At 42.2% G+C, this 21,830-nt stretch overlaps 1 protein-coding gene across 1 annotated transcript in view; it reads left to right on the forward strand.

The window, feature by feature from the left end:
• The window catches only part of LOC126259863 (facilitated trehalose transporter Tret1-like), an 88,627-nt gene that overhangs the window by 43,600 nt on the left and 23,197 nt on the right, over positions 1–21,830 (forward strand). Inside the window, exon 3 of the mRNA XM_049956921.1 lies at positions 10,841–11,050. Coding sequence (XP_049812878.1) covers positions 10,841–11,050 — 210 coding nt within the window. The remainder of the gene's footprint in view (positions 1–10,840; positions 11,051–21,830) is intronic.

Below are 21,830 nucleotides of genomic sequence, written 5' to 3' on the forward strand. Positions count from 1 at the left end.
ATGTGCCTGTGGTTCTGTCAGTGTGATCATGTGATGTATCGGACCCCAGGAATGTGTCAATAAAGTTTCCCCTTCCTGGGACAATGAATTCACGGTGTTCTTATTTCAATTTCCAGGAGTGTATATCGTATCCGGCACATTGATGAAATATCTTTTAATTTCACTGGGCAACTTCATTTTTATTAATCTGATTATGTCACGATCGGACATCGGTTCGTCCCAGTCCCTGTTTTTGTTTATATACTTTTCGAAATATTTGCGTAACGTTCCCATCTTAGGATTGTACATTTCTGGACTGTACAACTCCTTTCGTAGTCTTTCTTGGACGCTATCGGACCAGAATTTTTGCAAGAATGCACCTTCAAACTGTTGCATCGTTAGACATTTTTCGGACACGTCGGTGGCCCACAGTGCCGCGTCACCTTGAATAAAGGAGACCACGAACTGTATTCTTTGTCTTTCCGTCCATGTCCTGGGAAACACATTCCTGAAGCTATTAATAAATACAACAGGGTGGACATTTCGTTTTTCGCTATTGAAGGGTTGGAATGTCCTGTGTTTTATTACATTGTCCTCTTTTTTGCACATCTGATTGCTACCTTCTGGGACATTCATCACTTCGTGATGTGCGCTGCACGGTATCGCATGTTGTTCGTGCTCATAATTCGCATTAGGTTGCGGTTGCGCACTCGCACCCTGCCTACCGTCAGCGTTATTATAGTAATCAGTACGCGGAGTCTGATTCATTATCTGTCCGCCGCTGTTTACATTGCTTTCCAACGCAGACAGTCTCCGCGCGACCTCCTGTTGCCAATTTGGCAACTCCGCTGTCACACGGGATTTGATCTGTGTTAATTCGGCGTGCAGTGCGGCAGCGCTAGAGTCCATATTTACACTCGCGGCCGCAGTCGCTTGTTCTACAGCTGTTTTTACGTCGCTTTCAATCTTTGCAGATATCTCGCGATCCTTTACTTCTAGCCATTCATTTAGTTCTTTTTCTACTTTTTGAGCTTACACTTCCAAATATGCGTCAATACTTTTCCGTGCATCTATCTCCACATTATCTACGCGGTTGATTAAAGTCTGGACATTCAAGCCTAGCCTGCGATATCTGTAATTTTTGCATTTCGCCGGCTAAGCTTTGCACAAGATAGGGTATATCTTTGCACACGTCCTGCATCTCGGCAAGTTCGCTTTGGATACTATCTAGTTTTGCTTCACTGCGCTGCTCTTGCTCAATGAGCTTTTGCGTTAATTTTTTCTCCTGCTCATGCAGCGTCTGAGCCAGTTTTTGATCTCTTTCCCTATCTCTTTCTTCTAACCTGCGCAGAAATTCTGCAAATGGGTCTGCAATCGGTGAGCATACTGGTGCCCCGCTTAATCTAGCACTCGATTGGCCCCCCTGCCCAGGCAGTGGAGTTGTTAATCTATTCCCATTCTGCTGTGGAGCGTCATTCACCGTCCACAGATCCTCGCCCCCCCCCCCCCCCCCCCCCGCTCCGGAAATTGTTATCCGAGGCGGTGGCTTGGGACTCGTTTACGTATTGCAAATGATCCTCACTTTCCATATTAACAGAATTTTGTTCTTCTGGTACGGATGCTTAAGGTTGTCCTATCTTACCCATACTAAATTCACTTTAAGCCACTGACGAATCTTTAACGCCGGCCGAAGTGGCCGTGCGGTTAAAGGCGCTGCAGTCTGGAACCGCAAGACCGCTACGGTCGCAGGTTCGAATCCTGCCTCGGGCATGGATGTTTGTGATGTCCTTAGGTTAGTTAGGTTTAACTAGTTCTAAGTTCTAGGGGACTAATGACCTCAGCAGTTGAGTCCCATAGTGCTCAGAGCCATTTGAACCATTTTTTGAAATACACAAAACACCAAAGGTATATAATGTGCACATGGGTTCGATGTTCCGCACAGAGCTACACAGGATGCTTGCACAATAGGCCTTGCCTTACTTATTTTTCTTTCTCGCAATCATTTTTCTTTTCTACACTTTTCCTCTCCAGATCTCCTCAGGGTGTGGTTTTGTTGTTGTACATGTAAAAAAATTCATACAAGCATTAATATTTTACAACAATTAGACACATACATAATTACATTCATTACAATAGAGTCAGATTTCGTAAATAATGTTGTCTAGTTCATACAGTCTAGACACAATGAGGTAGCTAGGTGCACGCTAAACTAACGCAGACGGGCTTGAAGTACTGGAACAGGAGACTTATTAATGCACTAAAGAAAAGTACGTAGTGTTATAATACTTAACTTTATTCTCTTGTTGGAATACATCTCTCTTGAATATTAGTACGCTATAAGCACTGATACAAATGGCGCCTTGCTAGGTAGTAGCTATGGACTAAGCTGAAGGCTATTCTATCTGTCTCTCGGCAAATGAGAGGAAAGCTTCGTACGTCTGGTCGCAAGCTATGTCGTCCGTACAACTGGGGGAGGTCTAGTCCGTGTCTTGTGACCTGCCATGTGGTGGCGCTAGGTTTGCGATTACACAGTGGCGACACGCGGGTCCGACATGTACTACAGGACCGCGGCCGATTTAAGTTACCACCTAGCAAGTGTGGTGTCTGGCGGTGACACCACAAATTTCGTATTTTCTTTAATCGGGCCCCAAAGTTGCGGCGCCAATCTCGCGTCCGTCGGCCGTCGTACTTTAATATATATATTATTATTGTTATTATTATTATTTGATTGTTGCCGACTTACGTGGTGGGCCTTAATAAAAATATTTCATTTAATTTTGATTTTACGATTAAATGCTTTCCTGAAGTTCTCCTTTTTAACAATATTAATTTCAAATTATTTGTTACGTTAATGAATGTTACTCGCTGAATCTTAAAACATGAGCATATAAGTTGTACAATGTAATAAACTTTTCATATTAATTTCCTCGGCTAGTCAGTTCACTTTAAAGCATAAGATCTTTAGTTATTAATTAAAATTGCGGCCCACACACGCGCGAGAGTATTTTTCTTACCTCCGTTAACCATTGTATTGTAGTCATAGTCCTGGCTCTGGGTCTCGGCTATGGTTCTGAAAATAAGAATCTTAAAGCTAAGTATTTTCTGCAACGTCGGGCGGCTGTGGAGAAAAATTAATACTATGTTAATAGCGGGCGAGTTTTCCGCTTCCGCTAATTTTTCATAAGTTATTATCGCCACGTAATGGCGTCGTTGGCTGCATCGGCCGCTGCGATTGTTGAACTGTAAATTACTTGAATGCAGGATAATTCAAGGAAGGCGGACATGAAATCGGGATCACCTCTTACAAATTAAAAGTGCACAATAATATTAAATCAGTATATTATATGCTTAACTCATACAAATATGCTTACATTTGCCAGCACTCGCAAGATGTCCCTCTATACACATTCAAGACAAAAGAGGCACTCCACTAAAAAAAATTAACAAAAGAGCGTATCTTGTCTCTTTAGATCATTTTGTCATAAATTATTTCTTTGCATTTGAAACTTGTACAGAGAGATTATTACTTTACGGCTACATGATAAAAATATATTATTCAATTTATAAATACTGTTTTTTAAGTATTTTCGTAATATAGCACTGGGGACGCTATACTTGCCAATGAACTCCTTCATATTGAGGAGACACATCGCTTTCTTGGCATGCTGTTTGATGCCCAGCTCACTTAGACATCTCATCTTCGCGAGCTTAAATAACGTTGCTGGCAGCACCTCAACATCCTTCGCTGCCTCAGCCACACTGTTTGGGGGCTGCATGAACAGCCCTCCTACAGCTCTATAAGGCCTTACTCCAGTCCTGTCTCGACTACGGAAGCGTGGTGTACGACTCAGCAGCACCTTCAACGTTGCAGATACTCGACCCGATTCTCCATAGTGGGGTCAGACTGGCGACAGGTGCCTTCCACACTAGTCCGGTGACTAGCCTTCTTGTAGAAACTGGAATCCCTCCCCTATGATTCTGCCGACAACAGCTGCTTGCGTCATACATCGCCTGCGTCCATGCCTCGCCTGACCACCCAAACCACAGGCTCCTTTTTCCACCTTCTGCACTCCACTCCCCACGATGGCGGCCTAGGTCGGCTCTTCCGATCGCGGTCCGCGTTCGTTCCCTTCTCTCGTCACTTGAGTCCTTTCCCCTTTCTCCATCCTTCTGGCCCTCTTCTTCTACCCCTCCTTGGTCCCTCCCTCGCTTGCCGCTTTGCTTGTATTTGTCCTGCGAGTCCAAGTCCTCCGTTCCACCTGCCAGTCTTCATCAACAATTCCTGGCTCTTCTTGCCTCATTTCGCGATGCAGATGTAGTCTACACCGATGGTTCTGTGGTCGATTGACGCACTGGGTTTGCTTTCATCCACGGCGACTACATTGAGCAGCATTCCCTGCCTTCTGGGACCAGTGCTTTCACTGCGGAGCTGGTTGCTCTTTATCATGCACTCGTTCACCTATCCTCCTACCCTGGGGAGTCATTTGTCATATGCAGTGACTCCCTGAGTGGATTGCAAGCACTCGACCAGTGTTTTTCTCGGGATTCTTTGGTGCGCGGTATTCAAGATGCTGTTTTTGCTCTCGCCGAGTGTGGTCGTTCAGCGAGGTTTGTTTGGACTGCAGGCCACATCGGCTTTCCAGGAAACGAACGTGTCGATCCGTTGGCCAAGCAGGCCACCACTTCGCCACCCCTGGAGCTTGGTCTCGTGTAAAGAGACCTCCGGTCGGCCCTACATCGCATGGTCCGCGATATCTGGAGCTCTGAATGGTCTGTCTTGAACACACGTGGTAAAGTCATCCACAGTCGTATGGAACTCATCCTTGAGGAGCACGCGTAGGGACTCCTCTGCCATCTCCGAATTGGACATACGCAGTTGACCCACAGCTATCTCCTTCGCCATGAGAACCCGCCCAAGTGTCGCTGTGATGCAGGGCTGACAGTGGTCCATCTTCTGCACTTCCTTTAATTCTAGGTGACGATGCCTCTATAGCTGACTCAGCTTTACCTTTTATCCGTGCAGCTGGGTTTTATCACTCAGTCTAGTGTGGGCGCTCTCGCATGATATCTCAGGCTACACCCACTTCAGCGGCTTTTAATTGTGACGGGATACCAAAATAGTGTCTTTTATGGTAACAAGTTGTGTTGGTACCTCTATCAACGCTTTCCAGCTGGAGGGTCTTCGTTTGTAGTTGAGTGGTTGACCTTTTACCTAATCCATCAACCTCTGTAGCCTGTTTTACTCTAGTCAACTATTTGCTCTGCTCCTTTTAAGTGTCCTCTATTTTGTGTTATTGCGGTGTTCATTTTAGCTCTGTACCCCTTGGTGTTCCCTCCCTCTGGGTACAGAGGTTACGCTTTTACTGTATACGCCTTTTACAAGTATGTCTATTTGGAACAGGGGACTGATGACCTCGATGTTTAGCCCCATCAAACCCTAAAACCAACCAACCAACAAATTTGTACATAAACCAGAAGGCAGTTGAGTCGAGGGCCATGAAAGGGAAGCAATGGTTGGGAAGGGAGTGAGACAGGGTTCTAGCCTATACCCGATGTTATTCAATCTATATATTGAGCAAGAAGTAAAGGAAACAAGAGAAAAAGTTGGAGTAGGAATTAAAAAACATGTGAAGAAATAAAAATGGACCTGGAAAAGCAGTTGAACGGAATGGACAGTGTCTTCAAAGGAGGATATAAGATGAACATCAAAAAAAGCAAAACGAGGATAATGGAATGTAGTCTAATTAAACCAGGTGATGCTGAGGGAATTGAATTAGGAAATGAGAAAGTACTAGATGAGTGTTGGTATTTAGGGAACAAGATAACGGATGATGGTCGAAGTGGAGAGAATATAAAATGTAGATTGGCAATGGCAAGAAATTTGTTAACTTCGAGTATACTTTTTCTAAAAGTATTTTTATGGACCTGAGACATGGACGATAAATAGTTTAGACAAGAAGGGAATAGAAGCTTTCGAAATGTGGTGCTACAGAAGAATGCTGAAGACTAGATGGGTAGATCATGTAACTAATGAAGATTTACTGAAGAGAACTGGGAAGAAGAGGAATTTCTGGTACAACTTGAGTAGAAAAAGGGATCGGTTGGTAGGACATGTTCTGAGACAGCAAGGGATCACCAAGTTAGTATTGGAGGGCAGCGTGGACGGTAGAAATCCGTTACTTGGAAATGAAGAAGCTTGCACAGGATAGAGTAGCATGGAGAGCTGCATCAAACCAGTCTCCAGACTGAAGGCAACAACAATAACAACAACATGTAATATGAAGTGTCTCTTCTACCCTGATCGTTCCATTATCTTTTCCATGTTGCGTCAATATTTTCATTTCAGAATGCCACCTAGAGACAACAACGTTAACCGTGACAAGTAAATAATTAACCCCTCCCCCCCTCCCCCGGCCCGTCTTTCTTTCGGTTTCAAATTTTCGTCGCGTTTAGGAAGTTCCTATTGCTATAGTATTGATGGCTGTTTCCTCCGTCCAGGGGCGTTTTGTCATACCTATGAGGTGTATGTGGTAACGTTTATCTTCCTATAGTCAGGTAGCTCAAGAATGTATCAACTGCACACGGTATCTGTTGTCATGGTGATTTTTATGTAAACCTGTTACATGGTATTATTTTGAATCTTATTTGATAACGGTTTCCTTTCTTCTAACATTAGTGAGGTTCGCTGTTGCCCAGTCACATTAACCCTTCAAATGGTTCTATTTCGTCAAACGCAGTTTGTTCCATAAACACGCAAATCCACGAAGTACGTGTGTATTCCAAGGAGTTACTCTCAAGGCTCGAAATAGAGATCTGCTATTTTGACAAGCTGTTCCTTTCTTACCTTGAAACATTGAGGTTACATAAAGGGAGGTACTTGATTACCCGACGATAAAGAATCCGAACATGCGACGGTCACGCAAACCACTATAGAACACGCTGTGATAGCGGTCGCTTATCGATAAGTGGACTGTGTGCAAAGCTGATAAGTAGTGTTCTGTCAGGGAGATGACAGAGTTCTTGATAAGCGATGAGAACGCTTTTCATTATCCATAGAATGATGCACCTCTGTAATGAAGTAATTAGTGTAATCCGCATGCCGCAGGCAGGCATATCTTCTTTGGAGCGCGTACTAACGTCTCCCCACGTTGTATCGCGATTTCTGGCTGTGTACAACGCCTGTTCGTCCTTCACTCTTTCCACTGTTGTCTGTATTTACTATCACAAACCTTAAAAAAGCTACATGCCGAACTAGAATGAATCGCTAGTGACATGGTGGGAAGTTGTATTGTTTCGGAACAGGATCATTATATATATAATCACATAAATTAACTTCTAATGAATTAATCAACTTACACATAATGTGTAAAAAAATGCTATAACAAACTAGATTATAAAATGGGGAAAAACGGGAATCATCTAATTGCAAGGAAAGAACGAGCAGATTGTTAATATAGCACGTAAATACCAACTATGCTGACATAAATAAATGTAAGGCCGGCCGAAGTGGCCGTGCGGTTAAAGGCGCTGCAGTCTGGAACCGCAAGACCTCTACGGTCGCAGGTTCGAATCCTGCCTCGGGCATGGATGTTTGTGATGTCCTTAGGTTAGTTAGGTTTAACTAGTTCTAAGTTCTAGGGGACTAATGACCTCAGCAGTTGAGTCCCATAGTGCTCAGAGCCATTTGAACCATTTGAACCATAAATAAATGTAAACATATTTACAAAATAATTAGTAACAAAACAGAATATAATGGTGGAAGAAAACTCATACAACGAACAAACCTTTAATATGACTTGTGGTTCGTAGAATTTAACTTAATGTCTTTCATTTCACTGATGTTCATCACTGATTTCCTTACTTCTGCTTTTTTCGCTATGACAGCGCTATCCTGAGTGCATAAACTTTCTAAACTTTCTAAACTAAACGAGAGATGGTGCTAGTTAACAGTTTTAGTGTCTCATGTGGAAAATCTACACTGACTGTTAATTTATTTCAGGAGAAAAAAATGTTTGAGGTGTTGCAGAAGACCTGGAATTTACTTGCAGTGAATGTTGTTCCGGATCTATCTATATTGCAGTATAAAGAGAATGTTATTGGTAAAGCGTTTATTATTCGCAAATAAGTATTGCATTCACATTACAAAGCACGTTTTTGCCGATTTATACATAGCAGTTAGCAATGCGGTGCATTCGCATTACAAAACACTCTTTTGCCGAGTTTTTCGTAACAATTAGTTAGCTATGCGATGTAACGGGAGTTCACGACACTGTGTGGTGGCGCCACCTCCCTACCACTATCCATCAGATACCATAACTCCAAAGCGGACAGAGATGGATCACCCTTCTTGGCAAGTTTCCCCCTTTTACTGAACTCTTGTGCACTTTTCTGATACTCGTATAATGTTATGCTTATGGGCCTAGGTTTCATGACACCTGGTAGTCTCCGACAAACGTGATGGCTTCTGTCAATATCCACTACATTGATCTGTAGGCCAAGCTTCTAACAACCGCAACAAATAAATCATTCATGTTTCCCCAGTCCCCCCCCCCCCCCCCCTCGGAGCAAGACGGTTATTCATTCTCTATATTGCGTCAGTCTGTCAACGTCACGATTATTTTATTCTCAACAGCGGAAGACCTTCTCTTTCATTTTTAGTCAAATAAATGCTTACAGATATGCTATGATTTTTGCCGTGTCGTCGTTGCGTGGGTGTACAGTGCCATGCCTGCGTGAGACCAGACGAATCACTGACGCCACGAAGTGAAGCCTTACCCTGTGAGTTTACGATCCTGGCTGACTCCTGGCTTCGTCTTGGAGGCGAGTGTACTGGTGATGAACAAAGCAGGGCGATGAGTGCCGCAGGTTACAGCTATAAAGCCCTGAAAAGTTTTTGGTTCTGAAGCCGGCTGTAGATGATGGCCGACTGTCTAAGGGTCACTTCTCAGTTACGAAATATTACTCGTCAATACTACACAGAAAATACTAAAACTGGAGCCAGACAACCTACATAATAAATGAGGACCTCAAATTGTCACTAGTTCGATGCAGTGATCGACGCCACTGTACGAACGCCAGTCTCTTCGCACGGTTGGGTCTGACGGACAGTTGCTGGTGAGTACGGACGGCGTTCAGCAAGTTTTGAACTTGATCTACGAGCAGTAATCCAGGTGTGCCATTACAACACTTGAAATTTTCCAAGGAATGTTTTCGACTGGAAGATTTTAACTTTGCGTGACTGATAGTTCTATTTCGTGCTGAAGTTTAACAGACAGTGAAGCAGATCAGTGACAGAATTTCATATTAACACATGGTCGGGGCCTAGATTTAGGTTCTGCTTTCACACAGACGAACTAACTAGGAAATCTGTCAAATTTTATTGACTATTCCCGCAATCATAACCACATTCACCTAGAATACTAAATTTTTAACCTTGCCGTCGAACCTGTATGCGTTTAATGATTTTATGTAAGAGCATTATGTTTTGTGTTTTTAACGAACAATTTATAGCTTTCAACTCAACTTCCCTACTGTGTTGACTACTTTTCTTATTATTTATTTCCCTCTGAATTTTCATTACTTTATTAACTTATTTAATTATTCATTAATTGTTTCAATATATGCCGAAATTCAAGTGTGTGTTATCAGTGTTCGCCTAACGAAACCTATTGCAGACACCGGATGCCGTTATTAGGACATATGCACAGCACTGGACGCACCATGCCTGTGACTGTAGAGCCCTTATTCCTCGTCAGGGTCGTTCACTTATCTGCACCTCAATAAATTTCAGATACTATCCGACACCTTTGATGTAACATGTCTTAATCCGTCTTCTCAGCTTGAAGGAAGGAGGGGGGGGGGGGTAGCTGTTGAGGGGAGGGAGACAGCTTGCAACCCGCAGCCAGGGATTGGGCACTCATTTTGTGCAGTTGAACACAATAGTGGGATGTCAAGTGTAGTTTTGCACATGTTGAACAATATCATATATTGCACATACCGGGTGATCAAAAAGTCAGTATAAATTTGAAAACTTAATAAGCCACGGAATAATGTAGATAGAGAGGTAAAAATTGACACACATGCTTGGAACGACATGGGGTTTTATTAGAACAAAAAAAAAGCACCCCATATTGCTAGACGCGTGAAGATCTCTTGCGCGCGTCGTTTGGTGGTGATCGTGTGCTCAGCCGCCACTTTCGTCATGCTTGGCCTCCCAGGTCCCCAGACCTCAGTCTATGCGATTATTGGCTTTGGGATTACCTGAAGTCGCAAGTGTATCGTGATCGACCGACATCTCTAGGGATGCTGAAAGACAACATCCGATGCCAATGCCTCACAACTACTCCGGACATGCTTTACAGTGCTGTTCACAACATTATTCCTCGACTACAGCTATTGTTGAGGAATGATGGTGAACATAATGAGCATTTCCTGTAAAGAACATCATCTTTGCTTTGTCTTACTTTGTTATGCTAATTATTGCTATTCTGATCACACGAAGCGCCATCTGTCGGACATTTTTTTGAACGTTTGTAGTTTTTTGGTTCTAATAAAACCCCATATTCCAAGCATGTGTGTCAATTTTTACCTCTCTATCTACATTATTCCGTGATTTATTCAGTTTTCAAATTTATACTGGCTTTTTGATCACCCGGTATATTGGACAACAGTGGTCCTCTAGAACTCCATCAAAGTTGGTAAAAACAGGCGAGCAACAGAAACGCACGTTTTTCAATGACTACAGTGACACTTTTCACTGATTCATAGTTTTATCTCTTGATTCGTCACACTGGAAGTCTTAGTGGACGTCTAGAGCTGATATGGTTCTGGGTGAGTGTGCTGACTTTGGCGTACTGTGCAGGTGATGCAGAACCTGGGCACGCTGGTGGTGTTCTGCGTGGCGCCGTACGTGCACTTCCGCACTCTGGCCGGCATCCTGCTGGCGTTCCCCCTGCTGCTGGTGGCCACCCTCTCGTGGATGCCGGAGTCCCCCACATACCTGCTGCTCAGGGGGCGCAACAAGGAGGCCCAGCAGTCGCTCGTCAGGCTGCGCGGCGTGAAGAACTTAGAGGTACAGCGCATTGTGTTTGGCTGCAGCAGCAGTTCTGAGTGCTTGTTTACATCCACTCATCCGCCTTCAACGTGTATGACGTAGTCATTTACTTCCGCATTGTGTGATAGGTACTAAGGAACGAGAGGAATTGTTGGACTGGAATAATCACAGGTAATGAGGGACGACATGAAACACAGTACATATGTAATAGGGGTGGAGTGATATATTTAAAACGAAAAACACCATATTTTACCACATGGGAAAGCAGAGTAACAGGCATATACAACGTTCATTTTTGAGACAGATCAGACTCCCAATGTAAATGTTATCAGTCTCTCAGTAAGGAGTAAGCCCTCCTTGGGCACTTTGGCACATTTTTCACCTGTTTTTCATACTGGCTACCAAACTGTTAAGGAGTCCTCTGGGACATCGTCCTATTCCCCTCTCAAGGGGGTTTTTCTTTCTTGCCCTTTTCGGGGAGGCAGTGTTCCGTTCAGAAACACGTCTTCCAAGAGCTTCCCAGCACGCTCTATACTGTTTAGGTCCAGGGAACACGCAGGCCATTCCATGCAGTCAATATCTTCACTTTCCAGGGTGCCCTGCACTTCAGCGGTCTTGTGTCGGCGGCTATTGTCGTCTATAAATAGAAAATCGAAACCTACCGCACCCCTAAACAGACGGAGATGATCCAGAATAATCTCGCCGTAATACTGCTGTGTTGTAACAGTACCTCGCACAAACATAAGAAGCGCTGTTCGGCCATTGTATATAATGCTTGCTCACGTCGTAGTGCCTAGGCCATGCCGATGATGTTCATGAACATTCTGTGGTCGGTAACGTGTTCCCGTCTCTCTCTACACTACCTAGTGGCCGGAACCTCTAGCCACAGTGTGGCGGGATTCGTCGGAGACCATCATTTCGGCCACTGTTTCTGACCATAACCAACACGCTCCTTACACTAACGAAATCTTTTTCGCCGGCCTGAGTGGCCGTGCGGTTCTAGGCGCTACAGTCTGGAACCGAGCGACCGCTACGGTCGCAGGTTCGAATCCTGCCTCGGGCATGGATGTGTGTGATGTACTTTAGTTAGGTTTAATTAGTTCTAAGTTCTAGGTGACTGGTGACCTCAGATGATAAGTCCCATAGTACTCAGAGCCATTTGAACCATTTTGAAATCTTTTTCAATAGTGGCGTAGTTGGAGATAAACGAATTAAACAGGCTTATTTATATTACATATGTAATACTGCGGTTAACCTATTTCTCCGAAAGTCCTAATATTAATGCGATGGTTGTCGTTTTTACATGTGAGCGGGTGAAACGTACTGACAGCTCCGTTTACAAGCAACAGAACTACAGTTCTTCAATGAATACCTGTTCTTGTTGCACTGTGAGTTTTTTGTTCACCGCTCCCACAGGAGTAACAAACAAAATGACTACTCAACAATACGAGCGAAATGTTTTGTTATGATGTTTTTAAGAAATGAAATCGTCTTATAACCTTAATGTCTATTTTTACGCAAAGTAAGCATATGCTTAAACAGTATATACTGTAATATATTACAAAACGTTGATTATGGAGAAAACCCCTGTGGTTAGTTGGATATTAACGTTCAGTCTTACTAAAATCCTTTCATAAAAGTTTTACTTCTAAGGACTAACATACATCCTGACTTTAAACTCATGGAAACATCTCTGCAAGGATTGTGAAACAGTAGACTTTTACCATCTCTTCTTTTTGCAATAAAAAGCATAAAATCCGATCTGAGACACAATCCTATGAAGAAAGAGAAACTCCAAGAATGTAGAATGAATCAAGATTTACATCAACAAAAGACAAGCAAATGGTAGACCTTAATCTGTCCTGGTGTTAACATTAATCTACCTATCATTCTAGGGTCTCGCTGTGGAGTCTCACTACATGATGTAGCCTTGTTTTACTGTACTCAATGCGTACAGCTTTTTTCGGTTGATAAATGTGACTGTCAAGGGGAGAACTGTTGAAAACACGTTTATCCAGCTGAAGGAAAACATCGTTCCTTATGTCCTGCAAATCTGAGATATCTAATTTCTTCAAAGGGGTTTTCACATTAAAGATGAGCAACTGTCCAATACTTTTTTGCCCATTTTGCACAGATAAACATGATCACAGACAAGCCACCTCAGTCTTTTCTGTTCAAGATACCGCCATTAGAAACTTCAGAACACGGTGAAATTTGCGAAAAGTGGTACTCCAGTGTTTTGTTAAGTTACCTTGCCAAATACACACCCAAACCCGCCCAAAGATGTAAACAACCATGCACGAGCATCACCTGTTAGACGGAGGGGGTCCGACAGCCGATCAGTTCCAGTCATTCCACCAGGAAGGAGGTACACGGCTCGTGTTGTCTGTAGTTCAACCATGCCTGGACGGTCAGTACCGCGGTTCGATCGCGTCCGCATTGATACTTCGTGTCAGGAAGGGCTCTCAACAAAGGAAGTGTCCAGGCGTCTCAGAGTGAACCGAAGAGATGTTGTTCGGACATGAAGGATATACAGAGAGACAGGAATTGTTGATGACATGCCTCGGTTAGGCCGCCCAAGGGCTAGTACTGCAGTGGATGACCGCTACCTACGGATTATGGCTCGGAGGAACCCTGACAGCAACGCCACCATATTGAATGATGCTTTTCCTGTAGCCACAGGACCTCGTGTTACGACTCAAACTGTGCGCAATAGGCTGCATGATGCGCAACTTCTCTCCCGACGTCCATCTTGCAACCACGACACCATGCAGCGCGGTACACACGGGCCCAACAACATGCCGAAAGGACCGCTCAGGATTGGCATCACTTTATCTTCACCGATCAGTGTCGTATATGCCTTCAACCAGACAATCGTCGGAGACATGTTTGGAGGCAACCTGGTCAGGCTGACCGCCTTAGACACACTGTCCAGCGAGTGCAGCAAGGTGGAGTTCCCTGCTGTTTTGGGGTGGCATTATATGGTGCCGACGTACGCCGCTGGTGGTCATGGAAGGCACCGTAACGGTTGTACCATACGTGAATGCCATCCTCCGACCGATAGTGCAACGATATCGGCAGCATATTGGCGAGGCACTCGTCTTCATGGGCGACAATTCGCACCCCCCTCGTGCACGTCTTGTGAATGACTTACTTCAGGATAACGACATCGCTCGACCAGAGCGACCAGCATGTTCTCCAGACATGAACCCTATCTAACATTCGCGCCCCCATCGTGCATATCTTGTGAATGACTTCCTTCAGGATAATGACATCGCTCGACTAGAGTAGCCAGCATGTTCTCCAGACATGAACCCTATCGAAAATGCCAGGAATAGATTGAAAAGGACTGTTTATGGATGACATGACCCAGCAACTACTGAGGGACCTAGGCCGAATCGCCGTTGTGGGGTGGGACGATCTGGACCAACAGTGCCTTGATGAACTTGTGGATAGTATGCCATGACGAATACAGGCATACATCAATTCAAGAGGACGTGCTACTGGGTATTAGAGGTAACGGTGTGTACAGCAATCTGGATCACGACCTCTGAAGGTCTCGCTTTATGGTGGTACAACATGCAATATTAAAATGTAGACTTTCACGGCCGGAAATGTGATGTCCATTATAATTATCCGGGCTGTTATGCCGTGGTCGGTTCATGAATTATTTGTCAATTCCCAACGTTTCGTCCCCGTCTGCGGATGACATCTTCAAGAGGGTCTGTAGCTCGATGGAAGGTCCAACACACCCACTGGCTCGCTACTGACAGTGGGTGTGTTGGACCTTCCACACAAGAACTGTAATTATGTTAATTGTAAACATAACTGTCAGTACGTTTCACTTGTAAGGATGACAACTATCACATTAATATTAGTAACTTCGGAGAAATTAGATTAACTGCAGTCCTACATGTGTAATATAAATAAGACACGTTGTTTTATTGTTAAAATCAACGCTTGTTTCAGTTATAAATGAGGAAATCTGTAATAGTCAACTCCATTCCACGTAAGTCATAGTGATCAAAACTCGGCTCCTTGCCAAGAGTCACGTGACTTAGATGTTGGTTTCAGTGTAATGACGTCACGCGTTCTCTATATTATCTATACTCTGTTTGTTCCATAACAAGTGCCAGTTTCTTTTTAGCAATTGTCAAGTGGCAGTTTGTTTTTTATGAATCCTGTACCCCCAATAACTGTTATCAATAATCTTTACTGTATTTTCAGGGTTATGAGGGAACACACTGTAAAAATTTCACAAGTCCTTCACCAAGAGTTTTGTTGCGCATTGAGATATTTATTTGCAGAGTCTCTAATTGTCTACCCTCCTCAAAACAAATACAGCAAAATATTAGTAAGGAACTATTACGCATCTCCACAGACGAGTTTGCTAACGCACGCCTCTGCGGTAGCCCGCGACTCTGAATTCTGCAAATGAAAGAAATTTGAAACCAGTAGTACTTGGGAAGAGACGTACTGGCGTTATGTTCCTGCACTGGTGTCCTGGATTAAATCCCATACTTCCCTGCAGCACCTCAGCAAGTGAGGACGTGTAACACCGTCTTTAATTTCACCGCCCGTTAATTGGGATTTAATTCTTTCACTTGCAATTAATATGGGAGATAATTTCGGTTGTGAATTACTTTTATGTTAAAATGAAAAGCATTGGTAGCAACGTTAAAAGAAACTGAGGCCTCTTTTACGAGGGTTTATGCAACTTCTTCTAAAAGTAGCCTGGAGAGCAAATCTTTTGGTGACATTTGCTACTGACCTTGAATTTAAATTTTTCCTTACGGAAATTAGTATTAAACTGATTATCGGACTTCGTAATGTTAAAATTATTGCAGATTCTATCGTATTTCACAAACAAAATACTACGGCGCATGAAATGGCACACGCAGACTGTAATAACAAAAAGAAATGCTACCGTATTTAAGAAAACACACAAAATTATGAATTTGTAAAGGAAGGACAGGTTTGTAAATGAAATATGGTTTAACTTTAACAGGCTGTTTCAAGGTTGCTTACTTTCAATCACTTCAGTTAACCTCACGGTATGGTTTTGTATCCGCCAGTTCGCAGTGTTATTACTGTTATTCTGATTGTGATTACTTTGCCTTTGGTTGTTATTCTGAATCGAAGGATGTTGCCCACTGTTTCGTGGTGCAGTATTAGATTGCCAGTTCGCTTGTTCGTTTTTTGGCCATGTTTGTGGCATTATGTTGTTGCCCTGATTATTCCCGTGGTTGTCATTCGGATAACCGGGACTACACAGATTATCATACATTCCTTTTTTCCGAAGTCCTGTCCGTTGTTACCTTCCTGTGCATAGTTATTTCTATAACCTTGCTGGGGTGCATTTCGGTTATTTCCATTCCTGTTATTGTTGCTTTTACTGTTTTGGTTTCGGTTCTGGTTCTCATCACCACTATTATTATTGTATGCATTGTCCATACTACGTCTTTGTGTCCTCATGTAACAAGTCTATCGAGTCAGGAACAGACATGAACTGCTCAATGTCATTTTCAGGAGCATGCAATAGCATTTCTCTTAAAGGTAATTTTGCCTTTAAAAATCGTATAGCATCTTTTACCGAAATGGGATCATCCCAGTATCTCGTCTTATTGATGTACTTCTCAAAAAACCTGCGTAGAGTACCTTGTTTACTGTTGTAAGCCTCAGGTGAGTACACTTCTTTTCGTAACCTCTGTTGCTGGCCTGGAAACGCATTTCTCTATAATTTCTAATGCGCACATTGTACCTACGCCTTGTAAATGTAAGACAACAAATTGTATTCTTTGGGTGCCTGTCCAGGATCTGGGCAGCATCCCTCTAAAACTATGAAAACAACGGGGTGCTGACACCCTTTCTTGTCTGGGATGTGTGTCTGAAATTGACTATGCTTGAGCAAACTCTTTTGCAACAAGATGTTGGTCAAAGCATTTGCCGCCCCCGTATCACACGAGGGATATCCCTCATTCGTGTAAGTGTTACGCGGTGTTTCTCTGTACAACACAACCGACTGTGGAGACGGTAAGTGCACATGCGGATTGTTTGTTTGCCGCTGCTGCTGGGCTTCAGCCTGCATTATTGCCCGCAGCTAACAACTCATGGTGCAATTTTCCTACGTTTTCTTCCACGTCATGCTTCCATTTAGGAAGATCACGTTTTGGCATCGTTTTAATCTGTTCTAATTCTGTTTTTACGTCAATATTCTCCCTTCGTTAACCTGTGAATACTTTTGATGCAGCCAATTCACGAAGTTGCTATTCATTCTGTCACTTCGTGCTCTTAAGCACTCGGTAACCAGCTTGTCTTTTTCAGGCAACCAGGTAATGAACTCTTCATTCCGTTGGTCACTTTGCAACGTGTTCTGTTGTACTGTATTGTGCAATTCAGATTGCGTTTCTTTTAGTTCGCTCACTGCCTTAGCGACTCGCATATGTTTTTACATGAAGTTGTTACTCGTCAAAATTATTAGTAGTAGTTTCTATCTAAGAATTAATTTTTCTTATTTCACCAGACTGCTCTTCGGCTAACCGCCGAAAATCTGCGCTTAACTTTTCCTCTAAGCGCTCGAAATTAGCATTCATCTGGTGTTGAATTTCGCCGCTTATTTGTTCCTTCTGCTGATCTGCAAATTGCTAAAAATTTTCGATCATTTTTTCCTAAATACGCGTACTAATTTGTTCGGTCTGCTCTTGAGCAAGGTGTAAGAAATTTTCATTCATCTGCGTGGTTTGTTTTTTCGCTAGTTGTTCGAAATTTTGCTGTTTAAGGTCTGCCAGTCCCTTATACAATTCGTCAAAAGGACCAGACACAGGAGTTGGTAACTCAGTATTGGCCTCTAATTCTACTGGCATATGAGCATTGTTTGCGACAGAACTTCTAGCCTATTTTTCAGCGTCAGGAATTTGCCGGTCGTCTGTATTTGATTCCGAATCGTGTACATTTTCCTCAACTGTCGGATTCTTTCCTATTTCCCCCATATCCATGAGTTATACAGACCAAAATCGTAAACACAAAAAGTACATTTTCCTACAGACACATATTATACAAGCTAAAATCACTTTCAGATATAATAACTACCAACAAAGCTAAACAATCTAACCACGTGTAGTCAGTACGCGAATTCACTAATAAATTCCGCCATCTTGTGGCGCGTAACTTTCATACATAAATATCTAAAAGTCATTCGAAATAGTTTTATAAATTCACACAGAATTACAAACATGAAATTGTAACAATTATATACACCATAAAATTTCATTTATTATTTATTCCATGGCAATCCTCGCCTGAGGTCGCCAATTTAACACCACGACCCGTTAATTTGGATTTAATTATTTTACTTGCAATTATTATGGAAGGCAATTTCGGGTTGCGAATTATTTTTGTATTAAAATGAAAAGCATTGGCGCCAACGTTAAAAGAAACTGGAGCCTCTTTCATTAAATGATTGACTTTCGTAAAAGTTCAGAATGAAGTTAATGCAATTTCTTCTGAAATTAGCAACGGCCCACAGTTTTGGCTTGGAGAGCAAATCTTTCAGTAAAATTTGATACTGACCGTGTATTTAAATGTTTTCTTACGGAAATAAGTATTAAACTGACTATCGGGCTTCCTAATATTAAAATTATTGCAGATTCCATCGTATTTCACAAACAAAAGACTACGGCGCATCAAATGGCGCACGCAGACTAAAATAACCAAAAGAAGTGATGCCGTATTTAAGAAAACACACAATTATGTATTTGTAAAGGAAGGACAGGTTTGTAAATGAAATATAGTTAAACTATAACAGTATGTTTTAAAGAAATAAAAGACAACTTTCACGATTCCACACAGCAAACATTTAAAAAAAAATCCTCTGCATGAAACGCGCGATATTTGAATGCAAGCGCTTGATATTCTGATTTCTAATAACAGTTCCAATTGAAAATAATTAAGTAATAGTCCAAAAAAGATCTCTGTGACCATTTCATCGAACCCAGAGAATTAACTGCGTAACACGAATCAAACTAACCGAGAGAGACAACCACAGTCAGAAGAAAAATCAAAATAGAAGAGCAAAATAGGAAAAGAGAGCGGTGACCTTGTTTCACTGATCTTTATAATAATTACATATTATGATCTTGGTATGATTATCGATATAGTATCCAGAGATGTCAAGCACAGTTACATTACTTTGAGTAAATTTCGTGTAAAAGTTGGGGACGTTATACGTAGAGAGTGGTCTGTCCATTGGATGCGTGTACTAATCTTGCCGAATCACTGATAGTAATTCCGAATATTCCCTCTTTTGCAAAATATGCGCTCTCGTATACAAAATTCGGACCCAATAATCAGTTTGGGCAAGATTTTACGGGAAATTACCCAGGCAGCGAACATTTACACAATTTTGGTAAATATTTTTGGAAAACAGTGATCAATAGATTATTATATTTTGACTAAAGTTCAGTCTTGATCACACCATTTATGTTTCAATGAAACATAAATGGTGTGATCAAGACTGAACTTTAGTCAAAATAAAAGCGAACATTTACTTTATAAGCGGATCTGTTTACATTTGGCGTAGCGATAGAAAAATTGAAGGAAGGAAAAAGACTGGAAAATTTCATTTTAGTAGATGAAATGGTTTGTTTACTGACCTATTCCCTCATTCATACTGCTTCTCCCCTATCTACCACTCCCCTCAGCTTGCAGTCAGTGGTGTCTCAACTTGTTGCGACTAGCCTAGCAGCTGCCTACGGGAGGTAAGGAGGCATGAGGAGTGGTTGGTCTGGATCTGATTCTCAGAGACTGTAGATGCAGGGGCCGGAGGTGGCGATCATGTGTGCATGAATTGTATTTGAGTGATTGTGTGAATATGTGTGTCTGCGCTCCCTTTTTCTGACAAAAACTGTGGCTGAAAATATAGTTGTGAGTGTGATTGTCATTTCTACGTGATTGTCTGCGGCTCAGTAATCATCTTTATAGTGAGTTGCTACCTATCCTCATTATTATTGATTCTCAGAGTATTTGAACACTTTATCTGTTCTATAGATTGATCACCATGGTCTCATTTCATTAACATGCTGTGGCTCGTGAATAGCTGGCCACGCGACTGTATTTCCACGATGGGCCAAAACTGGAGGCCATTTCTGCAGGTTTCTATAATGGATTGGGTCTGCCAATCTGAAGACATTTGGTTCCCGCTAATGTGCAGGCCCTGCCCGTTGGATCTAGTCTCATCTAGTCTCACCGATCTGCTCGCAGGCCGCGTCTGTTTGTGTCTGGCGTAATGCAGCGGATTTTTATGGTTTATCCACATACCCAGGACTGCGGCGCTCCTCAGCAGGCCAGAGGCCAGAGGCGATGGGCGATGGATTTCAGGAATTTCGACTCTCACTGCAAGCATGTTGTACATTGTGGCGTTTCATAGGCATTTTATTTGTTCTAGTACATTTTGGCACTTCAAAAGAACTTTGTGTTACAAAGTATTGACGATAAGAAGAAGAAAATTGTCAGTGGCTGGCGGTTTTCTCGAAAGAAAAATCGCACAATACCTGTAAAATAATAGATAAAACACAATGGGTAATAACAAACAATGACGAACATACTAGAACCAACATTTTTTTAGAAGTCCCCTACAATGTTAGTTTACACACTTCTTCCCCGGGTTGTGCACTTCTTTCAAGAGGCCTACTTTTTTCTGAGGTTATTTCTGAAATCAGTGAAGGTATTTTAAACCTGTCTTGCGACTCCAAGAAAAGGCGTGTTTTTGCCACCAAATGTTTATTTTATTGAAATAGAATACACCAGTCGTCTTAATAGAACACGCATACCATTTGGCTTGCTTTATTACAAAAGATGTTGATGATAGTGCTTAAGATTTTTGCTTACATCAGGAAACGCCATCTGCTTGCAAGATTTTTTAGGTGTTTTCTCGTTTGCACTATCGTTTCTTGTACCGTAGCTGCAAAGATATTATCAACTAACATTTTAACTGACCCTTGTTATCTTAAAATTTGTCAGGGAAAAATGCTAAAACTTGTCAGGAAATCAGGGAAATATCAGGAAATTTCACTTGGGGAAACTTGTGGCAGCCCTGAAACTCAACCGTAATTGATGTAATAAACGATGTGTCGTTCCAGACAAAAATTAAACACTATGTAAGAGTAATTAAACCAGAGGCAAAATATGGTTATAAATGTTGAAAACTGAATAAAAGAGGTTGCCAAGACTAACTACAAAAGAAAGAAAGGAAAATACTCATAAAAAATTTAGGACCACAATAGATCAATAACATCTGGGAGGGGAAATGAAGATTTATACATAAACATAGAAACAAACACAGACACAATAAGGAAGAGGAGATTAAAGTTTTACTGTCTTGCTTCCGGAATGAACGACAATAGGCTAGCGAAGAAAACTTTCAATTTCATTTCCAAATTAAAATACACCACGGAGTGGCAGGTAGAGACAAGAAGGAATTCAAGAAAACTTAACGTTACAGAGGACACCATACACGACATGGACCATTTGAGCCTAATGATCAATACTGCTAAATTTCCTATCCAACAATAATAATAAATAAACGAAGGCTGGCCATCAGCCAACGCATGAAGTAGTTCTGGAACGATAAGAAGAGAAATACTGTACCGTAATCTTAAGTTCTAAGCGGTCTAGATTTCGCCAAATTCCACAACAAAAAAAGTAAAGTATATAAGGGGCAGTCAAGTGAAAACGGAACACCCGCCTCAACAGGACCATGGAACGGTTCCCTACAGAAGTAATCACCACACACGTTAAGACA

This window comes from Schistocerca nitens, chromosome 5 (assembly GCF_023898315.1).
Source record: "Schistocerca nitens isolate TAMUIC-IGC-003100 chromosome 5, iqSchNite1.1, whole genome shotgun sequence".
Taxonomy (NCBI): Eukaryota; Metazoa; Arthropoda; class Insecta; order Orthoptera; family Acrididae; genus Schistocerca; species Schistocerca nitens.